Source organism: Spironucleus salmonicida, chromosome 7 (assembly GCF_000497125.1).
Source record: "Spironucleus salmonicida strain ATCC 50377 chromosome 7, whole genome shotgun sequence".
Classification (NCBI taxonomy): domain Eukaryota; phylum Fornicata; order Diplomonadida; family Hexamitidae; genus Spironucleus; species Spironucleus salmonicida.
This window is the reverse complement of record NC_090602.1, coordinates 95,591-120,699: the sequence shown is the minus strand read 5'-3', so window position 1 is coordinate 120,699 and position 25,109 is coordinate 95,591. Positions and strand designations below refer to the sequence as shown.

The 25,109-nt window shown below is 30.3% G+C and overlaps 21 protein-coding genes and 1 non-coding gene across 22 annotated transcripts; 9 read left to right on the top strand and 13 right to left on the bottom strand. All coding sequences in view use genetic code 6, as the record gives it.

Annotated features, from left to right (window-relative positions):
• Nucleotides 1-122: 122 nt before the first annotated feature.
• Nucleotides 123-698, top strand: SS50377_26743 (Maf-like protein; the record flags this gene model as incomplete). The annotated part of the gene is made up of 1 exon (XM_067910549.1): nt 123-698. The coding sequence occupies one exon, from the start codon at nt 123-125 to the stop codon at nt 696-698; it is 576 nt and encodes a 191-aa protein (XP_067761236.1).
• Nucleotides 699-706: 8 nt separating this feature from the next.
• SS50377_26742 (Prefoldin subunit 4) lies at nt 707-1,087 on the bottom strand (the record flags this gene model as incomplete). Its single annotated transcript, XM_067910548.1, has 1 exon — nt 707-1,087. The coding sequence occupies one exon, from the start codon at nt 1,085-1,087 to the stop codon at nt 707-709; it is 381 nt and encodes a 126-aa protein (XP_067761235.1).
• Nucleotides 1,088-1,151: 64 nt separating this feature from the next.
• SS50377_26741 (uncharacterized protein) lies at nt 1,152-2,012 on the bottom strand (the record flags this gene model as incomplete). The annotated part of the gene is made up of 1 exon (XM_067910547.1): nt 1,152-2,012. The coding sequence occupies one exon, from the start codon at nt 2,010-2,012 to the stop codon at nt 1,152-1,154; it is 861 nt and encodes a 286-aa protein (XP_067761234.1).
• A 59-nt stretch (nt 2,013-2,071) lies between these two features.
• Nucleotides 2,072-2,143, bottom strand: SS50377_t20107. Its single transcript has one exon. It is a non-coding gene; the product is annotated as a tRNA-Pro (tRNA).
• Nucleotides 2,144-3,497: 1,354 nt separating this feature from the next.
• Nucleotides 3,498-7,130, bottom strand: SS50377_26740 (Pospholipid-transporting ATPase; the record flags this gene model as incomplete). Its single annotated transcript, XM_067910546.1, has 1 exon — nt 3,498-7,130. The coding sequence occupies one exon, from the start codon at nt 7,128-7,130 to the stop codon at nt 3,498-3,500; it is 3,633 nt and encodes a 1,210-aa protein (XP_067761233.1).
• Nucleotides 7,131-7,238: 108 nt separating this feature from the next.
• On the top strand, nt 7,239-8,675 carry SS50377_26739 (uncharacterized protein; the record flags this gene model as incomplete). The annotated part of the gene is made up of 1 exon (XM_067910545.1): nt 7,239-8,675. The coding sequence occupies one exon, from the start codon at nt 7,239-7,241 to the stop codon at nt 8,673-8,675; it is 1,437 nt and encodes a 478-aa protein (XP_067761232.1).
• A 10-nt stretch (nt 8,676-8,685) lies between these two features.
• On the bottom strand, nt 8,686-9,744 carry SS50377_26738 (Protein phosphatase 2C; the record flags this gene model as incomplete). Its single annotated transcript, XM_067910544.1, has 1 exon — nt 8,686-9,744. The coding sequence occupies one exon, from the start codon at nt 9,742-9,744 to the stop codon at nt 8,686-8,688; it is 1,059 nt and encodes a 352-aa protein (XP_067761231.1).
• A 16-nt stretch (nt 9,745-9,760) lies between these two features.
• Nucleotides 9,761-10,537, bottom strand: SS50377_26737 (uncharacterized protein; the record flags this gene model as incomplete). The annotated part of the gene is made up of 1 exon (XM_067910543.1): nt 9,761-10,537. The coding sequence occupies one exon, from the start codon at nt 10,535-10,537 to the stop codon at nt 9,761-9,763; it is 777 nt and encodes a 258-aa protein (XP_067761230.1).
• An 862-nt stretch (nt 10,538-11,399) lies between these two features.
• SS50377_26736 (uncharacterized protein) lies at nt 11,400-11,984 on the bottom strand (the record flags this gene model as incomplete). The annotated part of the gene is made up of 1 exon (XM_067910542.1): nt 11,400-11,984. One exon carries the CDS (start codon nt 11,982-11,984, stop codon nt 11,400-11,402), a length of 585 nt encoding a protein of 194 aa, XP_067761229.1.
• A 54-nt stretch (nt 11,985-12,038) lies between these two features.
• On the top strand, nt 12,039-13,082 carry SS50377_26735 (uncharacterized protein; the record flags this gene model as incomplete). The annotated part of the gene is made up of 1 exon (XM_067910541.1): nt 12,039-13,082. One exon carries the CDS (start codon nt 12,039-12,041, stop codon nt 13,080-13,082), a length of 1,044 nt encoding a protein of 347 aa, XP_067761228.1.
• A 116-nt stretch (nt 13,083-13,198) lies between these two features.
• On the top strand, nt 13,199-13,753 carry SS50377_26734 (Tetratricopeptide repeat protein; the record flags this gene model as incomplete). The annotated part of the gene is made up of 1 exon (XM_067910540.1): nt 13,199-13,753. The coding sequence occupies one exon, from the start codon at nt 13,199-13,201 to the stop codon at nt 13,751-13,753; it is 555 nt and encodes a 184-aa protein (XP_067761227.1).
• A 2-nt stretch (nt 13,754-13,755) lies between these two features.
• Nucleotides 13,756-14,919, bottom strand: SS50377_26733 (Protein phosphatase 2C; the record flags this gene model as incomplete). Its single annotated transcript, XM_067910539.1, has 1 exon — nt 13,756-14,919. One exon carries the CDS (start codon nt 14,917-14,919, stop codon nt 13,756-13,758), a length of 1,164 nt encoding a protein of 387 aa, XP_067761226.1.
• A 363-nt stretch (nt 14,920-15,282) lies between these two features.
• On the top strand, nt 15,283-16,128 carry SS50377_26732 (Transmembrane domain-containing protein; the record flags this gene model as incomplete). The annotated part of the gene is made up of 1 exon (XM_067910538.1): nt 15,283-16,128. The coding sequence occupies one exon, from the start codon at nt 15,283-15,285 to the stop codon at nt 16,126-16,128; it is 846 nt and encodes a 281-aa protein (XP_067761225.1).
• Nucleotides 16,129-16,169: 41 nt separating this feature from the next.
• On the top strand, nt 16,170-16,874 carry SS50377_26731 (26S proteasome non-ATPase regulatory subunit; the record flags this gene model as incomplete). The annotated part of the gene is made up of 1 exon (XM_067910537.1): nt 16,170-16,874. One exon carries the CDS (start codon nt 16,170-16,172, stop codon nt 16,872-16,874), a length of 705 nt encoding a protein of 234 aa, XP_067761224.1.
• SS50377_26730 (uncharacterized protein) lies at nt 16,875-17,420 on the bottom strand (the record flags this gene model as incomplete). Its single annotated transcript, XM_067910536.1, has 1 exon — nt 16,875-17,420. One exon carries the CDS (start codon nt 17,418-17,420, stop codon nt 16,875-16,877), a length of 546 nt encoding a protein of 181 aa, XP_067761223.1.
• A 72-nt stretch (nt 17,421-17,492) lies between these two features.
• On the top strand, nt 17,493-19,451 carry SS50377_26729 (DNA repair helicase RAD3; the record flags this gene model as incomplete). The annotated part of the gene is made up of 1 exon (XM_067910535.1): nt 17,493-19,451. One exon carries the CDS (start codon nt 17,493-17,495, stop codon nt 19,449-19,451), a length of 1,959 nt encoding a protein of 652 aa, XP_067761222.1.
• Nucleotides 19,452-19,490: 39 nt separating this feature from the next.
• Nucleotides 19,491-19,649, bottom strand: SS50377_26728 (Ribosomal protein S29; the record flags this gene model as incomplete). Its single annotated transcript, XM_067910534.1, has 1 exon — nt 19,491-19,649. The coding sequence occupies one exon, from the start codon at nt 19,647-19,649 to the stop codon at nt 19,491-19,493; it is 159 nt and encodes a 52-aa protein (XP_067761221.1).
• Nucleotides 19,650-20,107: 458 nt separating this feature from the next.
• Nucleotides 20,108-21,574, top strand: SS50377_26727 (uncharacterized protein; the record flags this gene model as incomplete). The annotated part of the gene is made up of 1 exon (XM_067910533.1): nt 20,108-21,574. One exon carries the CDS (start codon nt 20,108-20,110, stop codon nt 21,572-21,574), a length of 1,467 nt encoding a protein of 488 aa, XP_067761220.1.
• Nucleotides 21,575-21,609: 35 nt separating this feature from the next.
• Nucleotides 21,610-23,646, bottom strand: SS50377_26726 (uncharacterized protein; the record flags this gene model as incomplete). Its single annotated transcript, XM_067910532.1, has 1 exon — nt 21,610-23,646. One exon carries the CDS (start codon nt 23,644-23,646, stop codon nt 21,610-21,612), a length of 2,037 nt encoding a protein of 678 aa, XP_067761219.1.
• Nucleotides 23,647-23,695: 49 nt separating this feature from the next.
• Nucleotides 23,696-24,271, bottom strand: SS50377_26725 (uncharacterized protein; the record flags this gene model as incomplete). Its single annotated transcript, XM_067910531.1, has 1 exon — nt 23,696-24,271. One exon carries the CDS (start codon nt 24,269-24,271, stop codon nt 23,696-23,698), a length of 576 nt encoding a protein of 191 aa, XP_067761218.1.
• A 36-nt stretch (nt 24,272-24,307) lies between these two features.
• SS50377_26724 (putative translation initiation factor SUI1) lies at nt 24,308-24,622 on the bottom strand (the record flags this gene model as incomplete). The annotated part of the gene is made up of 1 exon (XM_067910530.1): nt 24,308-24,622. The coding sequence occupies one exon, from the start codon at nt 24,620-24,622 to the stop codon at nt 24,308-24,310; it is 315 nt and encodes a 104-aa protein (XP_067761217.1).
• A 79-nt stretch (nt 24,623-24,701) lies between these two features.
• On the top strand, nt 24,702-25,088 carry SS50377_26723 (uncharacterized protein; the record flags this gene model as incomplete). Its single annotated transcript, XM_067910529.1, has 1 exon — nt 24,702-25,088. One exon carries the CDS (start codon nt 24,702-24,704, stop codon nt 25,086-25,088), a length of 387 nt encoding a protein of 128 aa, XP_067761216.1.
• Nucleotides 25,089-25,109: the final 21 nt, after the last annotated feature.

Below are 25,109 nucleotides of genomic sequence, written 5' to 3'. Positions count from 1 at the left end.
ATAAAGATATCATAGAAATACCCTAAGTAATAATTATTATATTATATTATTATTGAAATTACTCCATTCTAAACTTTACCTATTTATCAATCTTATACCTTTTTTATCTACATACACTTAAAATGATAGAAACTATTATTCTTGCCTCATAGTCTCCTAGACGTTGTGAACTACTTTAGTAACTTAATATTAAGTTCTCTTAGATAGTTTCCACTGCAGATGAAGATATTATAACATAATCTAATCATCCAAATCCAAAGGACTTCGTATTACAAAAAGCAATTGTAAAAGCAACTCCTATAGCTCACAAATACCCAAATCATTTGGTTATTGGTTGTGACACAATTGTAGTTATGGGTAACGAATTGTTTGAAAAAACTGAGGATTCTGAAAAAGCAATATACTATATGAAAGCATTTAGGAATAAATCTCATTATGTTTATTCTGCTATCGCTATTTATTACTAAAATGAGATTCATACAGCAATCGGAGAAGCTGAAATACACTTTGGTGATTACACGGATGAAGATATTGATGAATATATTAAAACCGACTATTGGAAGGATAAAGCAGGAGCATACGGATATCAGGGTTTATCAGCTAAATTTATAGAAGGAATTAACGGTGACTACTATTCTGTAGTTGGTTTGCCCGTTTATCAGCTCACGAAAATACTGAAAACACTTAAAGTGATTTGACGAGTTCCTCACTTTTCATAAACGAGATTGATAGCCTATCCAAACTTTCTTTCTAATATAGTTCTACTTTAATCCATCAATCCAGCTAATTTCTCCATCTAAACTACTATGGTGTCCATTTCTTCCTAAATTACTGTCTTCCTCTATTCTAATAGATCATCTACTTCTAAAGATTCCAATGGAAGGAAACCAGTTCCTAAGCGAATAAATACTAAGTCATCTGAATCCATAACTGCGATATTAGCAGATTCTAAATCATCTGAAGCTTTTTTCAAACTATTTATCTAGTTTTTAAGGTTATTATATCTCATATGAAATCTTGAAAATGCATTAATTCTCTGTTAATCATCAGGTAAAACTTCTTATGCAACTACGTTTTTAGGAAGCATTCTCAAAATTTCGAAAGGGAAGCAACTTTTACTATAAAGTATATAATAATATAATATCAGTTACTCAGACGAAAAGTTGGATTTGTTCTAAATCATCCTCAACAAATTCTGCAATCAGACCAGAAACGTATCCAATGAACGCCTAAATTACCTCATTATCCCAACCTTGAACGGCCTCCACTATCCTTTATATTTACAAAATTTCCTCCTCAAAAATATTATTTTCCTAATAAAATTCCCAAAGAATTTAAATGCATTATTATACGTATTCTTCATCATTGCAACTGCACACAAAATCTATCAAAACATCAGAAAACAGCATGTGCGCAATCTCGCGCTCGAACTGTACCAGGGCCTGAACAGTCCGGCTCCAGCACTCGAACAGGCCCTGGAACTCCTCAGGGGCGACCTCGCAGCGCAGCGAATTTTGCAAAATGAAAACGACATTTTCGTCATACAAAAGCACCTTCAAATTGTAGTTCGAGGCCGCTAGCTGACTGATCAAAACGACGATTTTGCGCTGCGTCTCGGGGCATCCCACAAAGACGTTTTTGAGGTTCCCGGTAAGGTTTTGGTGCAGCAGAATCCCGTGGTCCGCAAGCTGCGAGTCTAGCGCGTGGATCTGCAGAATTTGGAGCGCCAGCGACCCCGTTCTAGCGTTGTTGGTGAGCGACGCAACGAGCGTGTCCAGATAGTGTGGAAGCTGCAGGAACTGGAACTTTGTCTTCGCGGGGGAAGTGAGCGCTGCATTTTTGATTACTGATAGTTTATGCTAAATCTGATTCTGATACTTTTCGTAGAGTTTCTGCTCAGCGAGGGTCGTTGGGTTAAATTTTAGTTATGGGAGAACTGTAATTAGCGTTTAAATCGCTTGGGTTATGTGTAGGACCTGGGAGGGCTGTTACGAGAGCGATTTCCTGTTCATTCTTAAAATAGAATATTCACAATAGTATAATATTCATATTTCAAAATAAAAAATAAAATGGGGAAATTCGGGAATTGAACCCGAGACCTCTCGAACCCGAATCGAGAATCATACCACTAGACCAATTTCCCTTATTTTATAAAATATATTTAATTCATCACTAATTTATATTGAGTATTCTAGATATTGAAAATTAAGGATTTGGAATTGTATTTGATATAGAGGTAAGCTATAAAATATAAATACTTACAATAGTAATTATTGACCTAATTTTATGGGTTATATTGTAAGTAATGGCAAACGTTGGGTTCAAGTATGTTAAGAGCTTTTATATAAATGAATAATCAACTTTAGGCTTTCAAACAAGATAATAATTAACTCAATTTATAGAAATTAGTATGTATTATTTATAATTGTGTCTGTGAAAAAATAGCTATTCTATTTTAAATTTGCTTGACTAATATATTTATATGCAATGTTCTAATAAAATAAAGCAGAAATCACTTTAGATTGATATATAAATATTGTTTCTTAGAATGTATCATACATTTGTTAATAAATTTTATATATTTATGATAAAGATTCTAGAGAAATTTTAGTTAGTGATAGGTGCCAATACTTGTATACATTATTAAAAAATAAGTAGATAACAAAGGCTATCATTTGTTGATATTTATCTAGCTATCAAATAATAAAATTAACATTGCTCAGATACCCTTGATTATTTTTATGTTGTAAGGAAAAGATATTTTACTATTAATAAAAGAAAATATATTTAACTGATTCATCGAATTACCTAACTGAGGGGGAAATAATATATTAATTAATATTCAAATATATGTCATAATTATTTTAATATTTGACTAGTATATGTGCATAATTTTAAATTTTATATAAAAAATTCTAAAAAACAGTTGACTCTTTCTTTAAACAGTTGTATAATTTAAGTCTGGTATTAGCTCTATCAGATAGCAGTAACTAACTAAACTAAATTCATTAATGATTCAATCTTGGATAGTATTAAACTATTTAATTATAATTCATAAGAAAAATAAAAATATAATTAAATATATTACGTATTTAAGCTAAACAGTATTATTAAACTATATATTTAATACTTTATATTATTATGCAGAGCATTTATCTAGTTTTTTGTTTAAACTTGTTATAATACTTGAAATTTATAATAAATATTACTGTTAATAGGGATACCTAAATCATACATCACTATAAATTGAAATAAGAATTTAATTATATCTATTAGGCATATAACATATAATAATAATAATTAAATCTTATAAATAATAATATCGAAACATAAATTATTATTAATTATTAAAATTATCAATTTTAATTAATCCAAGGAAACTAAATTATTTACGTTGAAACTTTAGCATTTGTTTACAAGTTAACAACATAGTGGTTAATATTTGGTTTAGTAAAATATTTTTGAATTAATATACATAATCGATAAATAATTTATTATCACTAATTAATAAGCTTCAAGGCATAATCATATTTTAAATCAATTGAATCTAAGTTTAATTCATCCATTTTCTTGCAATCCTTTTAATGCTTATGCAATAAAATGTCACTATTATATGGTAACCATATCCTTTATATAGCTTATCCTAAAAATCCTATTAAAGTAGATATAAATGTGGCTAAAATAAAGGTAATTATACGTGATAGTGAATTAGCTATTAAATATAATTAACCATATAAGCCAATTCCAAATCCTGTGAAATAGTTACCAATCAGATAACATATCCAAAAAACTATAAATGAAAAAATCAAAAGAATAAAAACAAACCAATTCCAAAATTATGTTATAATATAAACTCTTATAATAGCAATAATACAAATAGAACCCATTATCCATAACTAGAAGGTGTAAAGATCGCCGTTAAATCCGTTATTATATACTATTCCATAGTTATATATAAACATCAGCATATGAAATACAATCTAACTGCAAATAAAACTATATAATAAACTACTTATTACAGAATAAATGTTAGGACTATATTTTTTGTTAAAATATTTAAGCCCCTGGGGATAATTCATTAAGTCTATATCATATGCATCTTTTTCCATCAGAGAATATCCTGTAATAGGAATAAATGTCATAAAAGTATTGAAAACCATGAGTAATAGGCTTTCAGTGACTATATTTCCTGAAACCTTGCTGAAGAAGGCGTAGGTGAGGTTGACGAAGGTGAGCATGGAGTTTTTGTAGATGCAGTAGTCGACGAGCTGGGAGTTTCGGAAGTGGCTGATGCGGCCGTGGACGAAGATCACGCGCTTGAGGAAGGAGAACTGGGGGATGGAGATATCCGCCGAGTTGCAGGCGTGGAGGCCCTCGCGCCCGGCAACGCCCACGCCGATCTGCGCTGTCTTGATCATGACGACGTCGTTGGCGCCGTCCCCTATGGAGAGCGTGGTGAGGTAGGGCTTGTACTGATGCGCCAGGTTGACGATGAGCGCCTTCTCCTGGGGCGAGAGCCGGCAGCAGACCACCGAGCTGCAGAAGACGGCGATGTGGAAGAACTTGTACTGGAGGTTGTGCTTGATGAGGAGCTTGAACATGTCGGTGTCCAGGACGACGGTGATGGGCACGGTCTCCTCCTGGACGACCTGCTTGTTGAAGATGGACTTCATGTAGGACATGACCTTGGACTCGTTCTTGGTCGTGATCTCGTACAGCATGGCCAGCTGGGCGAAGTAGCCCTTCTTCTGGGCCTCGGTTAGGTGCTCCGTCTGCAGCTGGACGCCGTGGTCGATCAGCTGGTTGAGCGTTTGCTTCTCCTGCTGCTTCTGTGTGTTCTGCGTCGCCCCCTTCACGGCGTCGGCGTAGGCCTCGGCGGTGAGGTAGATGAACTGGCTGTCCGCCTGCGCGAGGCCGGCAGCCTTGGCAATGTTGACAGCCGTCAGCGTCTTGTCGCCGGTCAGCATCCAAACCTTGATACCGGCCGCGAGGAGCGAGGTCAGGGTTTCCTGGAGGTCGTCCTGCAGCTCGTCCTCGATCGCGGACACGCACTGGAAGACGAGGTCCCGCTCCAGCTCGCCCGTGAGCGCCTCGTAGCGGCCGTCCTCCTCGGGCAGGAGCTTGACCTGGTCCCACTGCTCGAGCCACTGGCATGCGCCCCCCAGACGCTTGGAGCCGAAGGCGAGGGTGCGGAGGCCGAACTTGGAGAAGTTGTCCACGTTGACCTGGACCTGGGCGTAGAACTCGGGCGCCTGGTAGATGTCCATGTAGGGCATGATGAAGGAGTCGGCGCCCTTGGACAGCACGAAGGTCTCGCCGGGCAGGGCGATCTCCTGCGGGGTGCAGTAGACGGCGCCGGCGGAGACGAACTGGCTGAAGGCGGTGAGGTCGGAGAGCAGCACGGACCCGATTTCGCGGAGCACGATGGACATCTTCTTGCGGGCCGAGGAGAAGGGCACCACGGCGAGGACCTCGTACTGGAGGCTGATGGTCTTGCCCTGGTAGTTGTACTCGAAGAAGATGGCCTTGGAGTGCTTCAGCTTGAACTGCAGCCCGAAGTGGTTCGCGACCTCCACGAAGGAGATTTCGTCGGGGGACTCCGCCTGGTACACGATGGCGTTGTTCTCGATCTGGGGCAGCACGGTGTTGCAGAGGGCGAACGAAAACTTGGCGGCCTGGTCGATGTCCTTGATGGGGCAGACCTTGTTCTTCATCGCCTTGCTCACGTCGTACACGGTGTTCCTCTTGTCGATGAAGGAGTGGAAGGTCATCTGGTTCTTCGTGAGCGTTCCCGTCTTGTCTGAGAATATGATGTCCACCTCCGCCAAGTTCTCGACCGCGATCGAGTTCCGGACCTGCACGCTGTGCTGTACCGCGCTCTCGTTGTAGAACGGGGACTTCGAGATGGGCGTGCCCACGTTGCGCTCCTACCACTCGAGAATATCCTTCCGTCGAAGTTTCTTGTCCAGGTCGATGAGAATAGATTATAGGAATCTTACGACTTCAATAGTGACAAAAAGAGAGATTGGAAGTAGATACGAACAAATAATAAGATATTAAACAAATCTTTATCCTGCTTTAATTGGCCCATTGGTTTCTGCCGAATATGCAAATCCATCAAAATTAACGGTATATCCAATAACTGCAAATGAAACTATGAGGCATAATGCCAAAATAGTTATAAGCAGAATAAGAAAATTGATTCGTGTATCTAGTCTAGAAGTTTTATTCTTGGATGGAAGCTGGTTCTGCATGAGTCTGGTATCCTTAGCAGTATATACTACAGCAGCAATCACCTCTTGAGTATTTTAAATTCGAACACCTCTTAGTAGTACATTATCCATCTAGAAATTTATATCATACTCAAAATGTAGATTATTTTAATCCGTAATGTGCTAGTTTGAATCGGTATTTGACTAAATATCCTTGACGGGAACGTCCTAGGAAACAAACAGCTTTCCATTAAATTTGTGCATATCATTGCTGGGCGGCTGGACAGTTACCCGACCGAAGAAGTTAGAGAAAACCTATGCAACGTCATCGTGTGCCTTGCTGATCAAAGTAAAGGGGAGAACCTGATTTCTTATTTTCAAATTCGACTCTCCATCCAGAGAAGCAGTGCTGATAAAGCCTATGCGAGACTCATCATAAGAGTACAGGAGCACAGAGTCTGCTGGGACTTCCTGTGTATTCATGAGGAACAAAATATCACCCTGTTTTATATCTGAGCTGCATATTTATACTTGTTGACCATCGCGCATTATTTTGTACATTTATGAGTTTGCTTATTTGTCAGCTTTATATCTACCAAGATCTTCTAAAATTTCTCGTGCAGCCGCTATAAGTAAAACAAAAATTACAGGGAGAAATGCAGTAGCTGGTGTTACTACTGCAGCTCCAGGAATTAAATTTGACATAGCTTAGACAAGATAAAAAACATTGGATGGTTTTTAGTATTGTTAATACAAAAACAAAAAGATAAAGTTCCACCAGCGATACTTACACGATGATATGAGGTTATTCTTTGCATTAAGGGGATCATAGAAATTTATTTCCACTTTTTGCGGTTGTTACTAGACTAGTAATGCTACATTCTTGCCTTTCTTTTTAATTGGTTTATTACTAACCATTTAAAGTGAAATTATTTTGCGTAGTAAATTATACTTTTAATATAATTATTATCTTTAGTATTGGTAAATAATAATATTTAATTTATTACTATTTTATTATAAATTAAAATGATTATGTTATTATCCACTTGCTTTAACACCTCAACACTTAACATAATAAAACATCGGGAGTTAGTCTAATTAATACTGATCCCGACAGATTAATATTATGATGGGTGTATTCAAGATGTTACTCTAATATTGCCAACAATAACATCGATATCTAAAATTACTATTAATAATCATCATTATTTTGTTAATTTTAATATTGTTATAGATTAAGCTATTCTTAAAACATGGTATGGTAATTTTACAGTGGGAACAGCAGCACCTTAACCAATACAATTCTTCAATATTGAATTAGCAGATTATTCTCAATGTTTTAAAAACGTTAAAATTGATGCAGATAAGGGTTAACTTCATCTTACTTAAGAAAAATGGTCTAATTGTGATCTTAATTTTATGAAATCTAAGGTTCTAGAGATAGTTTTTGATCTCCAAAGCTAACTTGTATCTATTGCTCAGATTGCAATTTTAAAAGATGACAATCTTTACGATATTATACTGACACTAAATTAATAAGATATTATCTCACTCTAATAATTGGTTTCTTACTCATAGAAATGGTTTCTTAGAATTTATGATCATGATAGTCCTAGTGTTTTAATAAATATTCCACTTTATAACATAAGTAGTATTAATGCTAATATAGATAATATAATACTTTTTGCTAACTAAGCTTATGTTAGATTTTCTCATTATAACTTAAAAGATATTTGTTCAATAAATTATGATACAAGTTTAAGTATACGATTAACAGAAATTTTATAAAATCATGATTATTATAATAATAATTATCTTGCATTTTCAATCAATAATTTAACTTCTGTGTTAAATGAAAGAGAGTAAAATCATTGCAGAGAAACCTTTTATATTTTGTAAACGAAATGTAGCGAACTAGTATTTTTAGAATAATACCAAGACTATGTATTGTAGTTTAATTCAGTATAATTATAAGATTTTACTGAATGCGTTTTTCCTTCTCTATAATATTTAACTTTAACAATTTTTGATACTTCAACAAAATTGGAGATAAATTCAATATTTGTGGCATCTAGGTATAAGTTTTATAATATCTCAAATGTTTCGTTTATGCTAAAATAAAAGGAAATATGTGTTGAGATTACAGGTATTATTTATGGAAAATTGAATATTTTCTTAGAAAATAGGCTTACAGGATTTAAATTAACAAATGGGATAATATGGAATTCCGATAATATGAACTAATGTTTTACAGGTGATTTTTCAAAAATAATTGACGCAAAATAAGCAAAGCATATAATTGGATATTTAGTATTAGATCAGAACGACCATTTCTTCGTTTCATAAATATAATTATCTAGCATAATTCAATCAAAAATTATTGTTTCAGTAATTTCCTTGGGGATTTCTGCTGTATGTACAATAATTATTTATTTCTTATCTAAAAATATGAAAGTTAAGTGAAAATATAACTTCATTTTAAAATAACGATAACGCTAACATTATCCATACTATTTTTCCAATATGAAAGTTTACATAAAATTTGTGCTAGTTTTGTAGCTTATGACGCTTAAGGATCAACATCATTGCAAACTCTTGTTTTGTAAACACGTTAACTAACAACTTTCCCTAACAGCAAATCCCCTTTCATATTGTCACCTTAAAAATAAGCAATACTAGCTTCTAATAAAATACGCTGTGCGGTGCCTGTGACAGGAGATCCTTAGAGACAAGATTAGATAATATCACTAACCTATTAGTTTGTAAAAATGCCATATAGGCCATCACAAGCCACTATACAAAAATCCATTTCGTTAATAATACATATTTTTCCTGCATCACCTTATGCTATGATACCTTAATGAGCCATATATTAATCTCCAATAGCTCTTGCCAATGCTAAATTCCCATCAACTCTATCGACTCCCATGCAATTAATTACCCGAACACCAAGCTTTGTTAATCTTTATCTATCATAAGAAGGAGTATGATCAACAGATCCAAATAATTTGTTATTATAAGCTACAACACAACGGCTATCACCAACATTACAGTAGTAAATATCATTTTAGTAAAATAAAACAATGTTAGCCGTAGTACCCACAGAAGTAAAACGGATTAATTTTGAGAATTAATTATCTAAAATTAAACAAGTCTCGATTAATGCCAACTCTGGATTTTTTTCCTATATTTGTGACTAAAAAATCGATTAAAAATTAGCATAACAATATGCCGATGCTTAATCCCCACCATGACCATCAAAAATTGCAAAAATTTTAAATTATACATTTTATATAATAAGCTCTCTATCTTCATTAGTTGGCCTTCTGCCGATTATAGAACACAATCCGTGTTATAAAGTGGAAGTCTAACATTTTTATATCTAAAAGCTCTACCCCTCTATCTATTCATTCATTGTTACCGTAGCAGTTTCAGAAAATATAGGATCAAATAAGCATGATGAGTATTTTTTAGACGAATTTCCTGATATTGACTTATTCATTATGAGCACAATTTCAGATTTTGAATACATATATATTAAAATAATATCACTTCTTCTGAACTTTATATCTAGTATTTTCCTTTTGTCGTTTTTTATCTATTTTTGGATTTAAATCCTCTTTCCATAAACCTTTCCTCTGAAGGTAATCACGGCGATTATTTTCTCTCCGATAGGCCTTAACATCGTAAAATTATTCAACTCCCAATTTATGTCTCTCGATAATTTCAGGAGTAAATTCCAATAAAAAAACTTTAGATTTAAACTGTTCTAATTTTGCCAAAATTGAAATCGCAGGGTCTTTTTAATCTATACTTTCATAAAACTTTTTAGCTTTTTTCATGTAGCTGTGAAAGTCATTCCAGTTTTCTTTCATAAGACGTTCAGCTCGCTCCATTTTAAAGAACTTTTTGAATTTTTCTTTGTCTTCTAAATTATCAAATTTAAGGCAGAAAGATAGCTACTCTATAGAGGATTTCAATATATAATCATAAACATTAATATTAGGAATTTGTGTGAGATCCTGAAGAAATTTTTTAGCTTTAAAAGTTGGCATACATTTAGGAAAAGCTGACATAATCAGTGCAGTATCGTAGGGTTTCTGTGGCATTGGTACAGTTATTTTCCCATCACGTAACTTGAGATATTTTGATAAAGAAATTGCATCTAATATCTCACTTTATGAAGCGGTAATATTTTTAAGAAGAGAAGAGAGATCATCTACTGGAATTTAATATTTATGTTAGTCGACCAATTTTTTTGTTGGGTCAAAAAAGCTAACACAGAATGAAGAGAAGAAAAAATCAATTTTTTCAGTAAGTGTCATTTGTGGAATGGAAAAGGGAAGTCAGATTATGCTCATTATTTGTATAATATTTATTTTATCTAAATAAATGTCAAATATGTGACTAAATTATAAATGGAATGTTATGAAGCAATAAGGGTTGTTAATATGAATTAGTTCCAAGTTAATTTAATAAGGAAAGATTTAGGTTAAAATGATATTAAATTTTGAGTATAATTTATTACAAAATTGAAATAATTAACAGCATATAAATTTTGTAGTATTCTAATATTATCAATTACTTAATTTATCATAGAACTCTCATTATAAATCACTCTATCCTAAATTTGATACAATAAATAATATTATAACACTTATAAAGTAATAATATATCATTTTAAGATAAAATCTGAATGTAAAAACTCCTACATATAGTTCAAAACAAAAATAACTAAAGCTAAAACAAATTAGTTGCCAAAAACTAAGAATGAATAACCCATAAATAAATTAAACTTAGCTAGTTTATAAAACTACATGGTTACTGAATTGATAAACTAATGAGGTTACTCCATGTACCATTAAAATATAATAATAATCATATAAACCATTATTAAGATCTACATTTGGGTAAACATTTGTCCAGAAAAATAAAATTATAAATAATTGCAAGACAGTTAAACTGGGAGAATGTAATTTTGTAACGAAACAATAAATTTCAAAAATAAAAACCCAATTTGAAAATTAGAAAAAACATTAAGGAAACCTTGTTATAACACATATAATGATCGTAGCAGCATAATTGCTATATTAAATCATTCTCATTTATAATTTAAAATTACAGTTTCTTGATATTATCATAAAACTGGTGTATAGGTTTGTATATAATAATAAATAATATCAAAAATCATGTATCAATTTCTAATCTGCTTATACAACCCAATACCGCCTCAAAATCTTAACTAGCATCCATCAATGCTGCTCCATATTTAGAATTATCAATAGTATATCCTAATTTTTCACAATCCTAAAAGCTAAAATCACGCATTAAATATAATGAACCTGATTTTTTAAAATTCTTAACTGGGGTAAGTATGTTGCCTTTTGATACACCAAGTATAATTTAAATAGCTAGTTCTTGGCCTGGAATAGCTGATAATTAAATCTCTTCCTCAGCCTTATGTTTCACATTCTATTTTTTAGAGTAATCTGGTTAAAACTCTTAATATAAGGGTAAATAATCTGGACAGTCCTCTGAGAAAACAAGCTAATCAAAAAACTATATATTATACTTAAAGTATCTAAATAAACCTTTCAATAAAATTGGATTAAAAGGAGAATTATTTAAAAACAGTTAATCTGTTTTATTAATATGCTATCGTATTTACTTATATAGTCTCGTTTCTAAGAAATTAATATAATGAAGAGAACAAAATGACAAACCTTTATATAGATTTTATGATTCTTAGCTACATTTGACACATTTTGTCATTTTACGTAAATTTCCATATTATGTTATTATATAAAATATATCTAAATTTTTAGAATGTATCCGGAAGATGTATTCTTCCTTCATGAAGTTGATGGATACCTTTACGGATATTTAAATAATATTGCATATGAATTTAGTAAAAATGATTTTAAAGTAACTACAAAATCATGCGTTTCATTTGATATTGTGGAAGCTGGTAATCCATTATAATATGGCATGGAATATAAGTCTTATTATTTAGGAATTCATGACGATAAAATATATAAATATTACAAATGGGGATTTTAGCACTATCATACCTTACCTTTTCTTTCATCTCCAAAGCAAGCTGTTATTCATGAGAATTTTATTATATTTTCTAATAATTATGCTTTTAATATAGAAACAAAATAAATACTTACATCATATGCCGAATTTCCATCAGATTCCGACATTTTTCATTATCATAATTACTTTTCACTAAATAATACTGGTAATCTAATTGTATATGATAAGCATTTAAAGGAAATTTAATATTTTATTATAAACTAGCTACCAATTTTAACAACATTAATGAAAAACATTGCAATATTATCAAATGGTAAATCTACTTTTATTTTGGATCTGTCTTCTATTCCGCTTAATCCAATTGAGATTGAGTTTCAGCCTGTTTTAAATTTTGCCTATATTTTCTACTAATAAGAATTAAAGTTTAGATCTCCTTAGCTATCAAGATAGCTAAGCTGTGAAAGACTAGAGCACTATATTAAATCATATAATTGTAATATTTAAGATAGATTTTTAAATAATGAAGTTATTGTCAAATGGGAATTATTAGATTAAAAAGTTTAAATAGAGACTTAAAATGAGATAAATCTTAAATTTGGTATGTAAATTGATGAAAATTCATGCAAATTAAAATCTAGTGAAGTGGATATTTGGGGAATAAGAAAACATTTAAACGAAGTTTTTGAAGAGATGAATTTGCTGAAAATCTAAAGAAAAAATGACTAACTTTAAATACATTAAATGAATAAATAAATTGAATTACACGAAGAAAAGATATAAGAACAGTAATCTGAGATTAAACGCATCAGAATAAGAATAATGGAGATGTGAGATAGTGTATTGTTTTAAGTAATCTATAATTTATTTTTATGAAATGCCCTATTAATCGAAGTATATATATGTCAATATAATTAAAATATAATATTAATTGTTTCTATCTAAGAAAAATGAAATAAATTTCTGATCCTACACCCGCAATCCCATAAGAGTTCTCGATCCCTTATTATTAGGAAACAGATGATGAAGCTTATTAAAAAATTACAGCGGATTCATTATTAAAATCTGGTCAGCGTAGTGAATCCCTGCAAATTTATGATAATTTACTATTAACTTTACCAGTTTCTGCTTTTCGCAGTAAAATTGCTCATAATGCTAGTGAAGCTACTATTTAAATTTAGGATAAGGAACGCTATCTCAGAGAATGCCTCTAATCTGACCCACTTCACCGTAAAGCACGTGTGAAACTTGCTAAGCTTTTTTAGACTCAAAATGACTGGATCGCATGTCAGATCGAGTGGACAAAAATTGAAGAACTGGATCCGTTAAGTGAAGGTGAAAAAGAATTTAAAGCCGAAGCTGATAAGAAAGCTCTTGGGGCTACCGTTGACGTCTTAAAAGGTTGGGGAGATAAAATTTTAGGGAAGTTTGGGATGTCGATAAATGATTTCTAGACGACTAAAAATGCTGATGGTACAACATCAATTCAAATGAACAAGAAATGACTTCACTTTTACAAAATTACGATACATGTGATATTATCTGTACTATTTAGGAAGTAGGCCGCCCTGACTAAAACTTATGAGATCTTGCCACAGATATCACTTTTATCGATTTTAACTTCACCAGAATCGGTCTAACCTACTTCTCCACAGAGTTAGCTGAAAATCGCATCACCTTCGAATAATTTGTTCTCAAAATATGCCGTAATACCGTCTAAGAATTTTTAATCCTCAGATTTGCACGAAACTTCCATTCCAAGCATTGATTTGACTGCAGAGATTAACTAGTCGTTGCTGATAACGTCAAAAAGACCATCACAGGCAACTATTGTAAAAAGAATATCGGTTATACTACAAGGAACCGTCAGAACGTTTGGTTTCGACTGAACGCCATAGATCTTGAAATCTACATCACCAATAGCTCTGGATACAGCTAAGGAACCATTTACTCTTTGAACGCCATTGATTTCCATCGTTTCAGTTGCGAAATAAGTTCTGAGGCGGTTTTGCTCTGAAACATCGCTAGGCTTGTGATCAAAAGTCACAAAAACATCATTTTAAGCGTAAATTAATACCCTGGCATCACCACAGTTTGCAATCACAATTTTGTCGCTTGCGAGGTCGAAAACGACGCAAGCACACGTTGTTCCTACGTTTGTTTTGATACCTGGTTGCTCACAAAATTGCTAGTCCAGGTCTAAAAATGTCTCTTTGATAGCTTCTTCGATGAAGTTGAATTATAGAAATTTGTTCTGCGAGAATATTTTAACGAAATTTTCCTTGCAAAATCTGGCTGCATCGATACCGCCGTGACCATCAAAAACTGCATAGATTTAGTAGTAAGGGATTTTGTTTTGCGATAGTAAAACGCCGATTTCTTCGTCCTCATTCGATGAGCGACGGCCGGTTATTGTGGTGCATTGTGCGTTAAATGAAGGCAAATTTTTGTGCATTTGTTCTGGTAGTACGATAAGAGAGTCTACATACAGGTCGGCGTTTGTAATGGCCTAGTTGAATTACTTGATTTCCAGGTCTTATTTATTTACTCTTACAGAAATCTCTTAAATACGTTGAGAAGTCTAGGTTAGTAATTCGTCAAGTGGTTACTTAAGCTATTGAATTTAGGTATCTGAGTAAACAAAATTGGAAGCATTGGCTTCAAAATTCATTTATTTTTGAAGTGGTAAAATAAAAACAATAATAATATTATATAATAATGTTAAGAATAATTTAAAACTCACCGTACATCAGTTCTTGCATAGGTAGATTAGTTGTTATTATATTATGTAGTTGTAGTATTGTTATAATGAATATTTTACTATGAATTATATGCTTTTAAGAATTGAAATCCTGGAAAATTTGTATAAGGCTACCTAAATTATGCTAAATTAGAGTATATTTATACTTATTTAGGTCTTATCTTTTAATCTTCCGGTTAGAAAAAATCCCTAACTGTGTCCCACATTAAATGACGAATTATTAGTTTACTATAATATTATTTTTATACCTTTTAAACAATAAATAAACCACAAATGAATAACTTTCGAACGATTTAATTCAAATCACATGCACGATAGCTCAACCTAATCACAATCTCCGATACTGAAATTTAAGAAGCTTTTAAAACTTCTGTTATTTCTAAATAAACATTAGAGAAGTAAATATGTTATTGTCAAGTTTCTATGAAAGCGGCCCAAATTGCTATAGGACGATCTAAAATACTGTCAACTTTGCTAAAAGATACAGATTTTTAATCGACAATACTAAATTTAGTTTCATCTATTTGTTGTTCTTTTTGGATGATTATTAATGATAGTAAATTTTTAAATTTAATTTTAGAATGTTTTAAAATTGATCAGAGAGAAGAGTATGCATAGCTTTTAGAAATTCAGCAAATATTAAAATTTATCGATAAAGATTAAATTGAATTCTTTGCTATAATCGTAGAAAAAATGCTCGAATTTGATCATTAAGTGTTTAATATTATTCAATAATTTATTACATTTCCAGCTACAACCTATGCTTTAATATGCATAAGAAATTTGTTTATAAAATTTCCTGAACAGATGAATAGCTAAGAAATGTTTAAAATTATTTGCAAAAATTTTGAACATGCTCCATAAGTATAATAATAGGAGTTAGTTGGTATTATTGAGCCTTTGCTATATCTTCAGATAATTAGTTCTGAATAAATATCCCAAATTCTAAATATTTTCACTCGAAAAGTTTATTTATTTGAATGCTAGCTGCATTTAATTGACCTATTTTCATAATTTATGTAAATTCCTATAGGGATTATATAATTAATTAAGTAACAAAGTGAGAAAATAAGCAAGACCTAAAAATATAGCATAAAATTATTAAAACAGCTCTAGTGATTAATATTATATATAATTATAACTTTCATATACACCTCTAAATGGACGTCACTATATAGTTATAGCCTACGGTATTGTTTTAAATTGCTGATCATCGACGCAGATATGTTGATTCAGATACGAATAAATAACGTGTTATAGGTTGTTTGATGGGTTATTCCGATTAGGTTATTTAAATCTCTAACTCATTTCCAATTCCTTTTGAAGAAAAGCGAGATTTAACTTATTTAGATTTAGAGTATGCTAAAAATTTGATTTATATGTTCAGAAAAGTATACCCTGAAGAGATATTTTTAGGATTTTATTCTACTAAACCTTTGTAAGAATCTGATGCTGCTCTACTAACATTATTTTAGGCCATTGAAGACACTCCTATAATGTTAACTGTAGATTGTGCCCCTGGTGATGATCTTTAACCATTTTTCAAGGTTTATAGATAAAATAAACTTGTTAATTGTGATTTACACTGGTCCGAAGTTGAAAAGGTGGTGTTAAGTGACAAGGTTCCGAAAAGAGACTTTTAAACAATAGTTGAATCACTATCAATTTTATAGCAAGAATTAAATCTTATACTATCCCAAAAAGACGATTTTGATCAGGCGATGTTTGAGAAAGTATAAGAAATTTTGAATGCTGCAGCAATTGTTGAGAAAGAAATTTTGATCAAGAGAGCTAATGATTACAGCGTTGCTAGAACAGTAGCTGAATTGGCTAGACTTGTTGTGATGATAAAGAAAAATCAGTGATCATTCGTTATTGATATCTTCTTAATGTTCTTCATAATCAACTTCAGTAATAATATCGTTTTCAGAAGTATCTTCGGAAATGTCTTCTTCTGGAACATAGTCAGGATCAGCGTCACGAATGACATATTCTTAGCCATCACGAGTTGCAATATAAGAACCATCCTTTCTATTTTCGAATTCAATACCCACTGACTAAGCCCAATCCATGACTACTGCTTCTCTTTCTTGAGCATTTGTGAGACGCTATACTTTTTCCATAACCTCTCTAGGAATATCTAAACCGGCCACTTGTGGACGTTTAGGAGGAGCAGATGATGTAGTAGTTTTTGATCTAGCAAAAGAATATATAGTACTTGACATAAACATTAAAAAGAATAGCCCCATACAGATTAATGCAGTCTTAGAGGTTTTTGGCTCTTCTACTTATTTAACTCTTTTGCGGTATACACCATCTGTTGATTCCTTCTTAAATCTTTATTCAAAATATTTTTAACTTGATTTACCTGGTGATTTGGATTTAGCAGGCGATACAGTCTTAACTACCATTTTTAATGAAATGAAATAAAACGATTCTTCTTTTATACTTATTATTATATCGTAATTATTTATATTAGTTTAATGTAGACCAATTAGAATAGTTAAATTCCATTTTTCCCATTCACACCATAATAACCTCAACTTGACTTTTATAAATTTATTTACGGATCACTTTCTAAACCAGCTGTAATTTTAACTGAGCTTAATACAGGAGGTGGCAAAACGCTTTTATCTGCATGTGCTGCCTTAAACTAGCCTAAACGTAGAATAATTTATGCTACTAGGACATTTTAAGAAGTACTTAACGTAGTTAACTAATTGAAAAAACTTAAAACTACATTTTCACTTTCATTTCTGGCATCTAAGCAAAAAACTTGTATTAATCCAGATGTAAGATTTTCATCAGATATCGATCATACATGCAGTCAAATATACAGAAACTGCTAATTCTACTAAAATTCTCTCAATTACCATTCGCAAAATATAAATGATATGGAAGATTTTGAGGTTGCATAAATCTGCCCATTTTTTGCTAACCGGGCAGCATCTAAAACAGCAAAATTTGTAGTATGTTCATATAATTATATTTTTGACTCAGAAATATCTGCATTAAATGAATTTGACGAATCATCTATCCTTATCGTTGATGAAGCTCATAATATCCCAAAAGTAGCTACCTCATCAATCAGTGCTTAATTCACTAAAAATGAATGCGAAAAGTGCGCATAAGATATTGCTATATTAATTAAGGCATTAAAGTCAATTACTACTATTAAATCTTTACCATTGTAGTTCATATTATAGCTTTAAATAATTCTGAATGAAATTAAGATACTTAAAAATATTGAATCAGCTCGCGTTTATGATGTGTAGTTTGAAACTAGTAGGATAATTTCTTAGCAGAAGTATGATAAAAATATGCTTCTTGAGGGTATAAGATATCTTAAAATAGTTGTTTAGGTGCTAAAATAAGCCAATATTTCAATTGTTATTTCGAAACAAATAATTAATTTGACAAAATTTGCCTCCATTTTAATGTATGTGGATCTCTATCCGAACTAGGCTTACAAGTTTGCTTTGACAGTAGATTATCCTTTCATGAAATTCGAAGACTCTACTAAAATTATACTTGCAAACTAGAGAAATATAGTAGAATTAACATGTTTAGATTGTGCTATTGGTATTGAAAAGATAATTAAGGGTTTTACTAATATAATATTCATGTCAGGAACATTACGACCATTCCATATTTCAAAACAAATAATGGGGTTAGATAGACTTTAATTTAAGTATTAATTAAATATTATATAATTTAGCACCTATTTAGATAAAAATTTTAAACTTTTTTTGCTAACTAGTGGACTAAATCGTGAAGAGATAACTCTTAATTTTACTCACAGGTTCGAATAAAATACTGTTGTATCAGTTGCTAACGTGCTTATATAATTATCTAAAACAGTATCTGATGGTATTTTGCTATTCTTTCCTTCTTTTGCATTTCTTGAGTAATTTGCTGCATTCACATAAATGTTAAATTTGAAGATTTAAGGGAATAGGTTGATATTTTTTGAATCTAATAACACACTAGAATCGCAACATGCACTCAATTGTCACATGGTTGCGTGTGACATGGGGAGGGGATCTATTTTTTGTGCTGTCGCTAGAGGAAGTTTTGCTGAAGGTATTGATATAGGAAGCTAGTATGGTAGATTAGTAGTTATTATAGGCGTACCATATATGTTTAGACAAAGTGCAAGGATTTAGGCATAAATGAAATTTTATCAAAGTTTAGATATATCAGAGGATGAATATATGGAGTTTGATGCTCTATAAATCACATAATAAGCTGTTGGGAGGATTTGTAGAAAATCTTCTGAATACGGGTGCATATTGTTTGTAGAATCGAGATTCAAACCAGTGGTACGGATGCTTGATCACTGGGCGAAATCAAAAGGTTTTAAGGAGACACACGCTCGCTAAATAATATAAGGAATAAAAGATTTTTTATTAGAATAATAAATGCATAAAATTAAAGAATGAAAACGTAGGTGAGCTAGATTAAGCAAATACATAATTAAATCAGTGATACTTGACGAAACCAATCTTGGCAGCATTTTCGCGGAAACATCTTCTGCAGATGCAAAGGCTATATTTGTTTACGAGGGCATTTTCGTTACCGCAAACACGGCAGTGGGTATGTTCTATATGATGAGCTGAGAATTATGCGTCACGGGCCATCCACGTGGAGTGGAAATGAAAAAATAATTTTATATTTTTAGCAATAATATATAATTATACTATAGTATAGTTCTTTGATGATAACAAAATTAGTACCCTAGTATGTTAATAATATATAATCTAAATCAAAAATGGATGGTGTAAAGTACAAACTTATTAATGAAAGTAATTTATAATTTAAATAAGAAAAACTTATACACTCATCAATCTGTGAGTAAATTTTATATTGATGATTAAGAGGAATTATACTTAGAACAGTAAGAATTGAGAAAATAATTTTCTACATTTGAGTCAGAAGTTGAAAGCTATCTTTCATCTGCTCTTACATCTATATCTGTAAAATCTTAATAAGTTGGAATAAAACTGACTGTTTATACTTCATCTTGTAGCGGGAAATCAAGATCTGAGAACTCCATATAAAAATAATAATATTTTATATGTATTTATATAGGTGATAAATGAATTAAATTTAAGGCCTAGACCTAAATTTTTAAACTATTAACGTTGAACCTCAGTAATAACATAAAGATTTAGACATTATAAGAGATTAAGACTATATCATTACTAGTAAATAGAAGGAATCTAATATATTACCAAATTTGTAAAATATTCCCAAGCTTAGAGGACCATAGAAAACACTAAAATAGTAATTTTGCTAGCATCTTACAGATTATTAATTATGTCAGTCAAAAGATAGAATAATTATTGGCTTTAAAACTAAATTATTCTAATATCTTTAAATTAATGTAGCTTTCCAATAATTACAAAGGAAAATTCCATTATTGGCTACAAAAGTATATTAAAAGAAATTTATCTCTTTGAAAACACCGCTACTAGCATATGAATTATCTGTTTCGACTGCTAATGAAGGTATTCTTACATTTTTATAAATATGCTCAGAATTAAGTTACCAGAAGACGAATTCTTATTGTATATAGTTATTTTTTACTAGAAGAGATACTATTACAAACTATGTATTTGTACTTAACGAAGCTGTAGGTAGAATGGATTATTTATTAAACCTTCCTTATTTCTTTACTGAAATTCTTAAAAATCCTCATCGTAATTTTTTAATTCCACCTATAGTACCAAACATTTTGTAGAATTTGCAATTTCAAAAAAATCAAGCAAAATTATTAACAGCCAGATTTATTAAAAAATAAGAGATATTATAATAAGAGATTATACCTATTGAAACGTTTATTTAGTAATAAAAAATTACAATTGATGTTCCACTTCAACAATCAAATACAATGTAATACTAATTATAGAGAATAATACTATGTGATGAAATCTCAATAAAGTTATAATAATTTTGCAAAGCTAACTAAATATCCTTATTAGTTTTTTTATAAGCCATTAACTTCATGTCAAAAGAATGTGAATTTTAAGCAGACTTTGAAGAAAATATTATTTTAGCAACTACAGAATTAGTCAATAATTAATTTATTCCATTAGTTATATACTGCTAATTATCAGAGTTAAGATCTAAATTTTTATTAACTGTATAGAGCCTAAGTCAACAACATTAAAATTAATGTATCTATGAAAATAATCAATTATTTATTACATTATTAGAAGATGTTAAGAGTAAAAATAATACTACTTTAGACTAATTATCAAATGACTTAACTATATACTATGGAGATATTTAATCTAATAGCTACATTTAAGATTTTATTATGTTGAATTCAAGCAAACATTAGGTGAGAAAAGATAAGATCATTTTAAATATTTATCTAAGAAATAATGAAATAAACTTAAATTGGAGTTTCTCACCTGAAATTTAGGTATTCAATTAGTTAAAGATTTTGCAACGATTTTAATGTATAATTTAAACTATATCTAGTTAATTAATTAATGATTAAGTTCTTATTTAGGATATTGATATGGGTGATGCTCTTAAAAAGTATTTTAATGTATGATTATATTAGATAAATTTTATAATAATAATCAAATTTCACTATTTAACAAGTGTTTTATTTACAATACTTTACGAAATTGCTTTTGGTTTTTCTAGCATTCTTGCTCTTTTTTCCCAATATTAATGAAGTTTTTCTAATTCAATAATTTTTTCTAATTAAGACTTAATTTGAAGATCCTTCTATTTTTCTTCAAATTTGCTTAATTTTTATTAATATTACTAATATTTAAATTTCATTTCATCTTTAAGACTTTATATATCATTATAATATAATTTTATTTAGTCTTATAGCTCGTTGATATGAAGGTTTTACTATTGTATTTACATATCTTTCATTGATATGTCTTCGTGAATTTTTTCAAGATTAAATACCATATCTGCATCTGTTTAAATCACCTTATTACAGTGAATATTATTTTACAAATCAGCAATTTTGTCTCCAGAAATATTACAGTTTTATATTTCCAAGCTAATAATATTATTTCTTTACTAAAGGCATTTCTATTTTAATAGTTAATAATTTTCATAAACTTCGCCTTCTTTTATCTTAAAATGTGAACAAAATTATTATAATGATGAATCTTTATTTGTTTTAAGATCATTAAATTCTTTTTATAATGTCTACATTTTAATGTTAAAATCTTTAATAATTTTTTACGATTTAGCTTGAGAATCTTATTGTTATATAGTTAATTCTTTTAACAAGGTATTTTCTTGTTATACTTATGTTATAGTCTATAAACTTAACTCATTAGTATAAATAATTTTGTCTAAATCTAATTTCATTTAATCATAGTTCTATAATTTTTATTGATTGATGTCTGATTATTCTTTAAATTGTTATACTTGTTATGTTTATTGCTACTAAATTTATATAAGTTAATTATTTTCTTTTCTAAATTTAGTTGATTCTGATGATAACAAAGCTATCTATTCAAGAAATTATTCATTGTCTAAATCTAATAATTAAATTTATTATTATAATTCTTTTTATTTCCATTCTGCTCGTTAAATATTAGTTTTCTGTAAATCTGATTCACGTACCTTAATTTATAATTACTCTTAAATTATCTGTATCTACTAATTTTAATCATTTGATAATTATTTAAGACTTAGATTTTGTTCATATAAGACTTAAAACTATTATATAAATTAGTTTACAACTGCTTATTATTGATCAAACTATATATTGTTTTTACTATTTATGTCCTTTTTAAATTCCAATAATTCTAACTAAATTTATACAATTTTTTCTTTGAACAAATTAATGTCCGCTATATACTGAACTTATCTTAATTTATAAATTTTAAGATTTCTTGAACTAATTTTAAGTTATTTTTGAAGTAGAGTGTAGTCTTTCTCTAATTACTGAATTGGTTTTACAGCTAGCTGTTCTGATAAAGAAATATTATTAGAATTAAGATCTCGCACTACTAATTATGTATTTTTTAATTCCTCTGATAGAATATTAGATAGATTTATTTTTTCAGCATATTCTAGTGATAATTAATTATAAAGATTTTCCAAATCAAGCTTTTAATTATATTTGTCTTATAGTTAGTTATAATTTGTATCAAATTACTCTAATTAGTGGTATAATTATTATACAATTTGTTAATTCTAACTTATAATAGCTTATTCCTGATTATATTAAGTCTATAAATTTATAATAGTAGATATTATTTATTCCTTAGAATCTAGATTAAAATATTTCTACAGATATTAAATAATAATAATTTCGTCGTCTGTAATATTTTACTATCGTTATGTAACTAAAATCAGTTAATAAATCAGCTCAGGTAAATCATCCAAACTTATAGCAAAGTTTTTTAAATAGCATTAAATTAAACTAAATATTTTGATTAGTATTTACTTATCTTTTTTATATAAAGATAAAACTGACTCCAATAATAAAGTAGCATCATTGTTCTAATTTAAAAACTAGTCTAGTATCTGAATAGCATGATCCACATTTGTATATTAATCATATTATGTTATCTATATATTAAATGCTTCTACTCTATTAAAAATAACAGATTATAAAGTTTTGATATTTATTATTGAATTATCCATTTTTGAAGATACTTAATATAGATATAATAAAATAATATAAAACTTAGAATCATATAAATACTCTAAGGATAAAGTTACAATCAAGTTACTTTTAACCATCAACCCATTACTAGTAGTCTTAATCAGCTTGCCTCACTTTCATATCAAAATCATTGTCATCGAGAGTCCCAGAAGAAATTTCTGCCTTTACCGTTTATTAGTATAACACTTGAGGCTAATTAGATTAAACTACTTAATTGAATTAATTTTATATTCCAAAGGTGTTTATCTATTAAGATAGTTACTGTGCATTTTTAAAAACACTAACCTATTCAGGTATTTACGGTTTAGGAGCTTAGAATCTCTAATTTGATGTATTATTGACATAATTTTACTAGCCAAGCCACTACTGTTAAGGTTTCTATTACTATGATGTTACATTGCCATTATATCGTGATTATTGCTAATTATTCTACTAATTTTAATAATTCCCAACTCCAGGTAATTTTTATATGTTTTATGATGGTATACCGAAAGATTATTACTGTTTGTTCTTATTAAATTAATTGTTTGATTATAATTATTATTACTGCTAGCCTTATTAAGCCCCGTTATATTTTTTCTACCAACTAGATTAACCTGACATAATTTATAAAAATTAATAATAAATATAATATAATAATCAGAAATGACAAGCATCTTTTGCCGACTTCATAGTAATATTATTAAATATAAACTATGCAGGGTCTTTTACAATTCTGTTTGATAATAACCATCCACATACTTCTTCGTTCATATCTATTGATCCGATACATATTGAAAAAGGGTCATCCTACTCCTCCTTAAGCTCAAAGGCTCTAACTTTCAAATCTTTACCCATTGCATTCGCAATCTTGATTCCTGAATACTTTTAGTTAATATTCTTAATAATGGTTAAATGCTTACCCTTCTTCATCTTATTGTGCTCAATTATAACCTTACGCAATTCCTTCGGCATTACAATATTAAAGTGGTAAAAATAAAAGATACATAATATTATACATAATTAAGTGTTTACGTTCTGTCCGCATTATTAAATGTCGAATAAAGTATATCAACATTGCATGCATAACAACTTTGACATGCATATTGATCGCCATCCTAAACTTCCAGAATCTATAAAACGTAGAATTGAATGGGAACAAAAATCTGATTTTGCACGTTAGAATATTGAAGAGTAAATTTTTACTTCTCTGCGTGCAGAATTGCTTACCAAAAATGTCAAGTAAGATTAAGTTTTATCAGAAGCTGGCCTTGTGAACTACGCTGTATATGAAACAGCAATAAAAGATAGAAATTCAAAATTAAAAGCACTGTACAAAGCAGACTATGCGCAGTGGAAGAAAGACTTAGCTCTGAAAGGCTATGATTTTGTGCTCACAGAAAATTGGAAGAACGAAAGCGAAGTTAGGCATATTCAGTGAAATGTTTTAATTCGATTATTA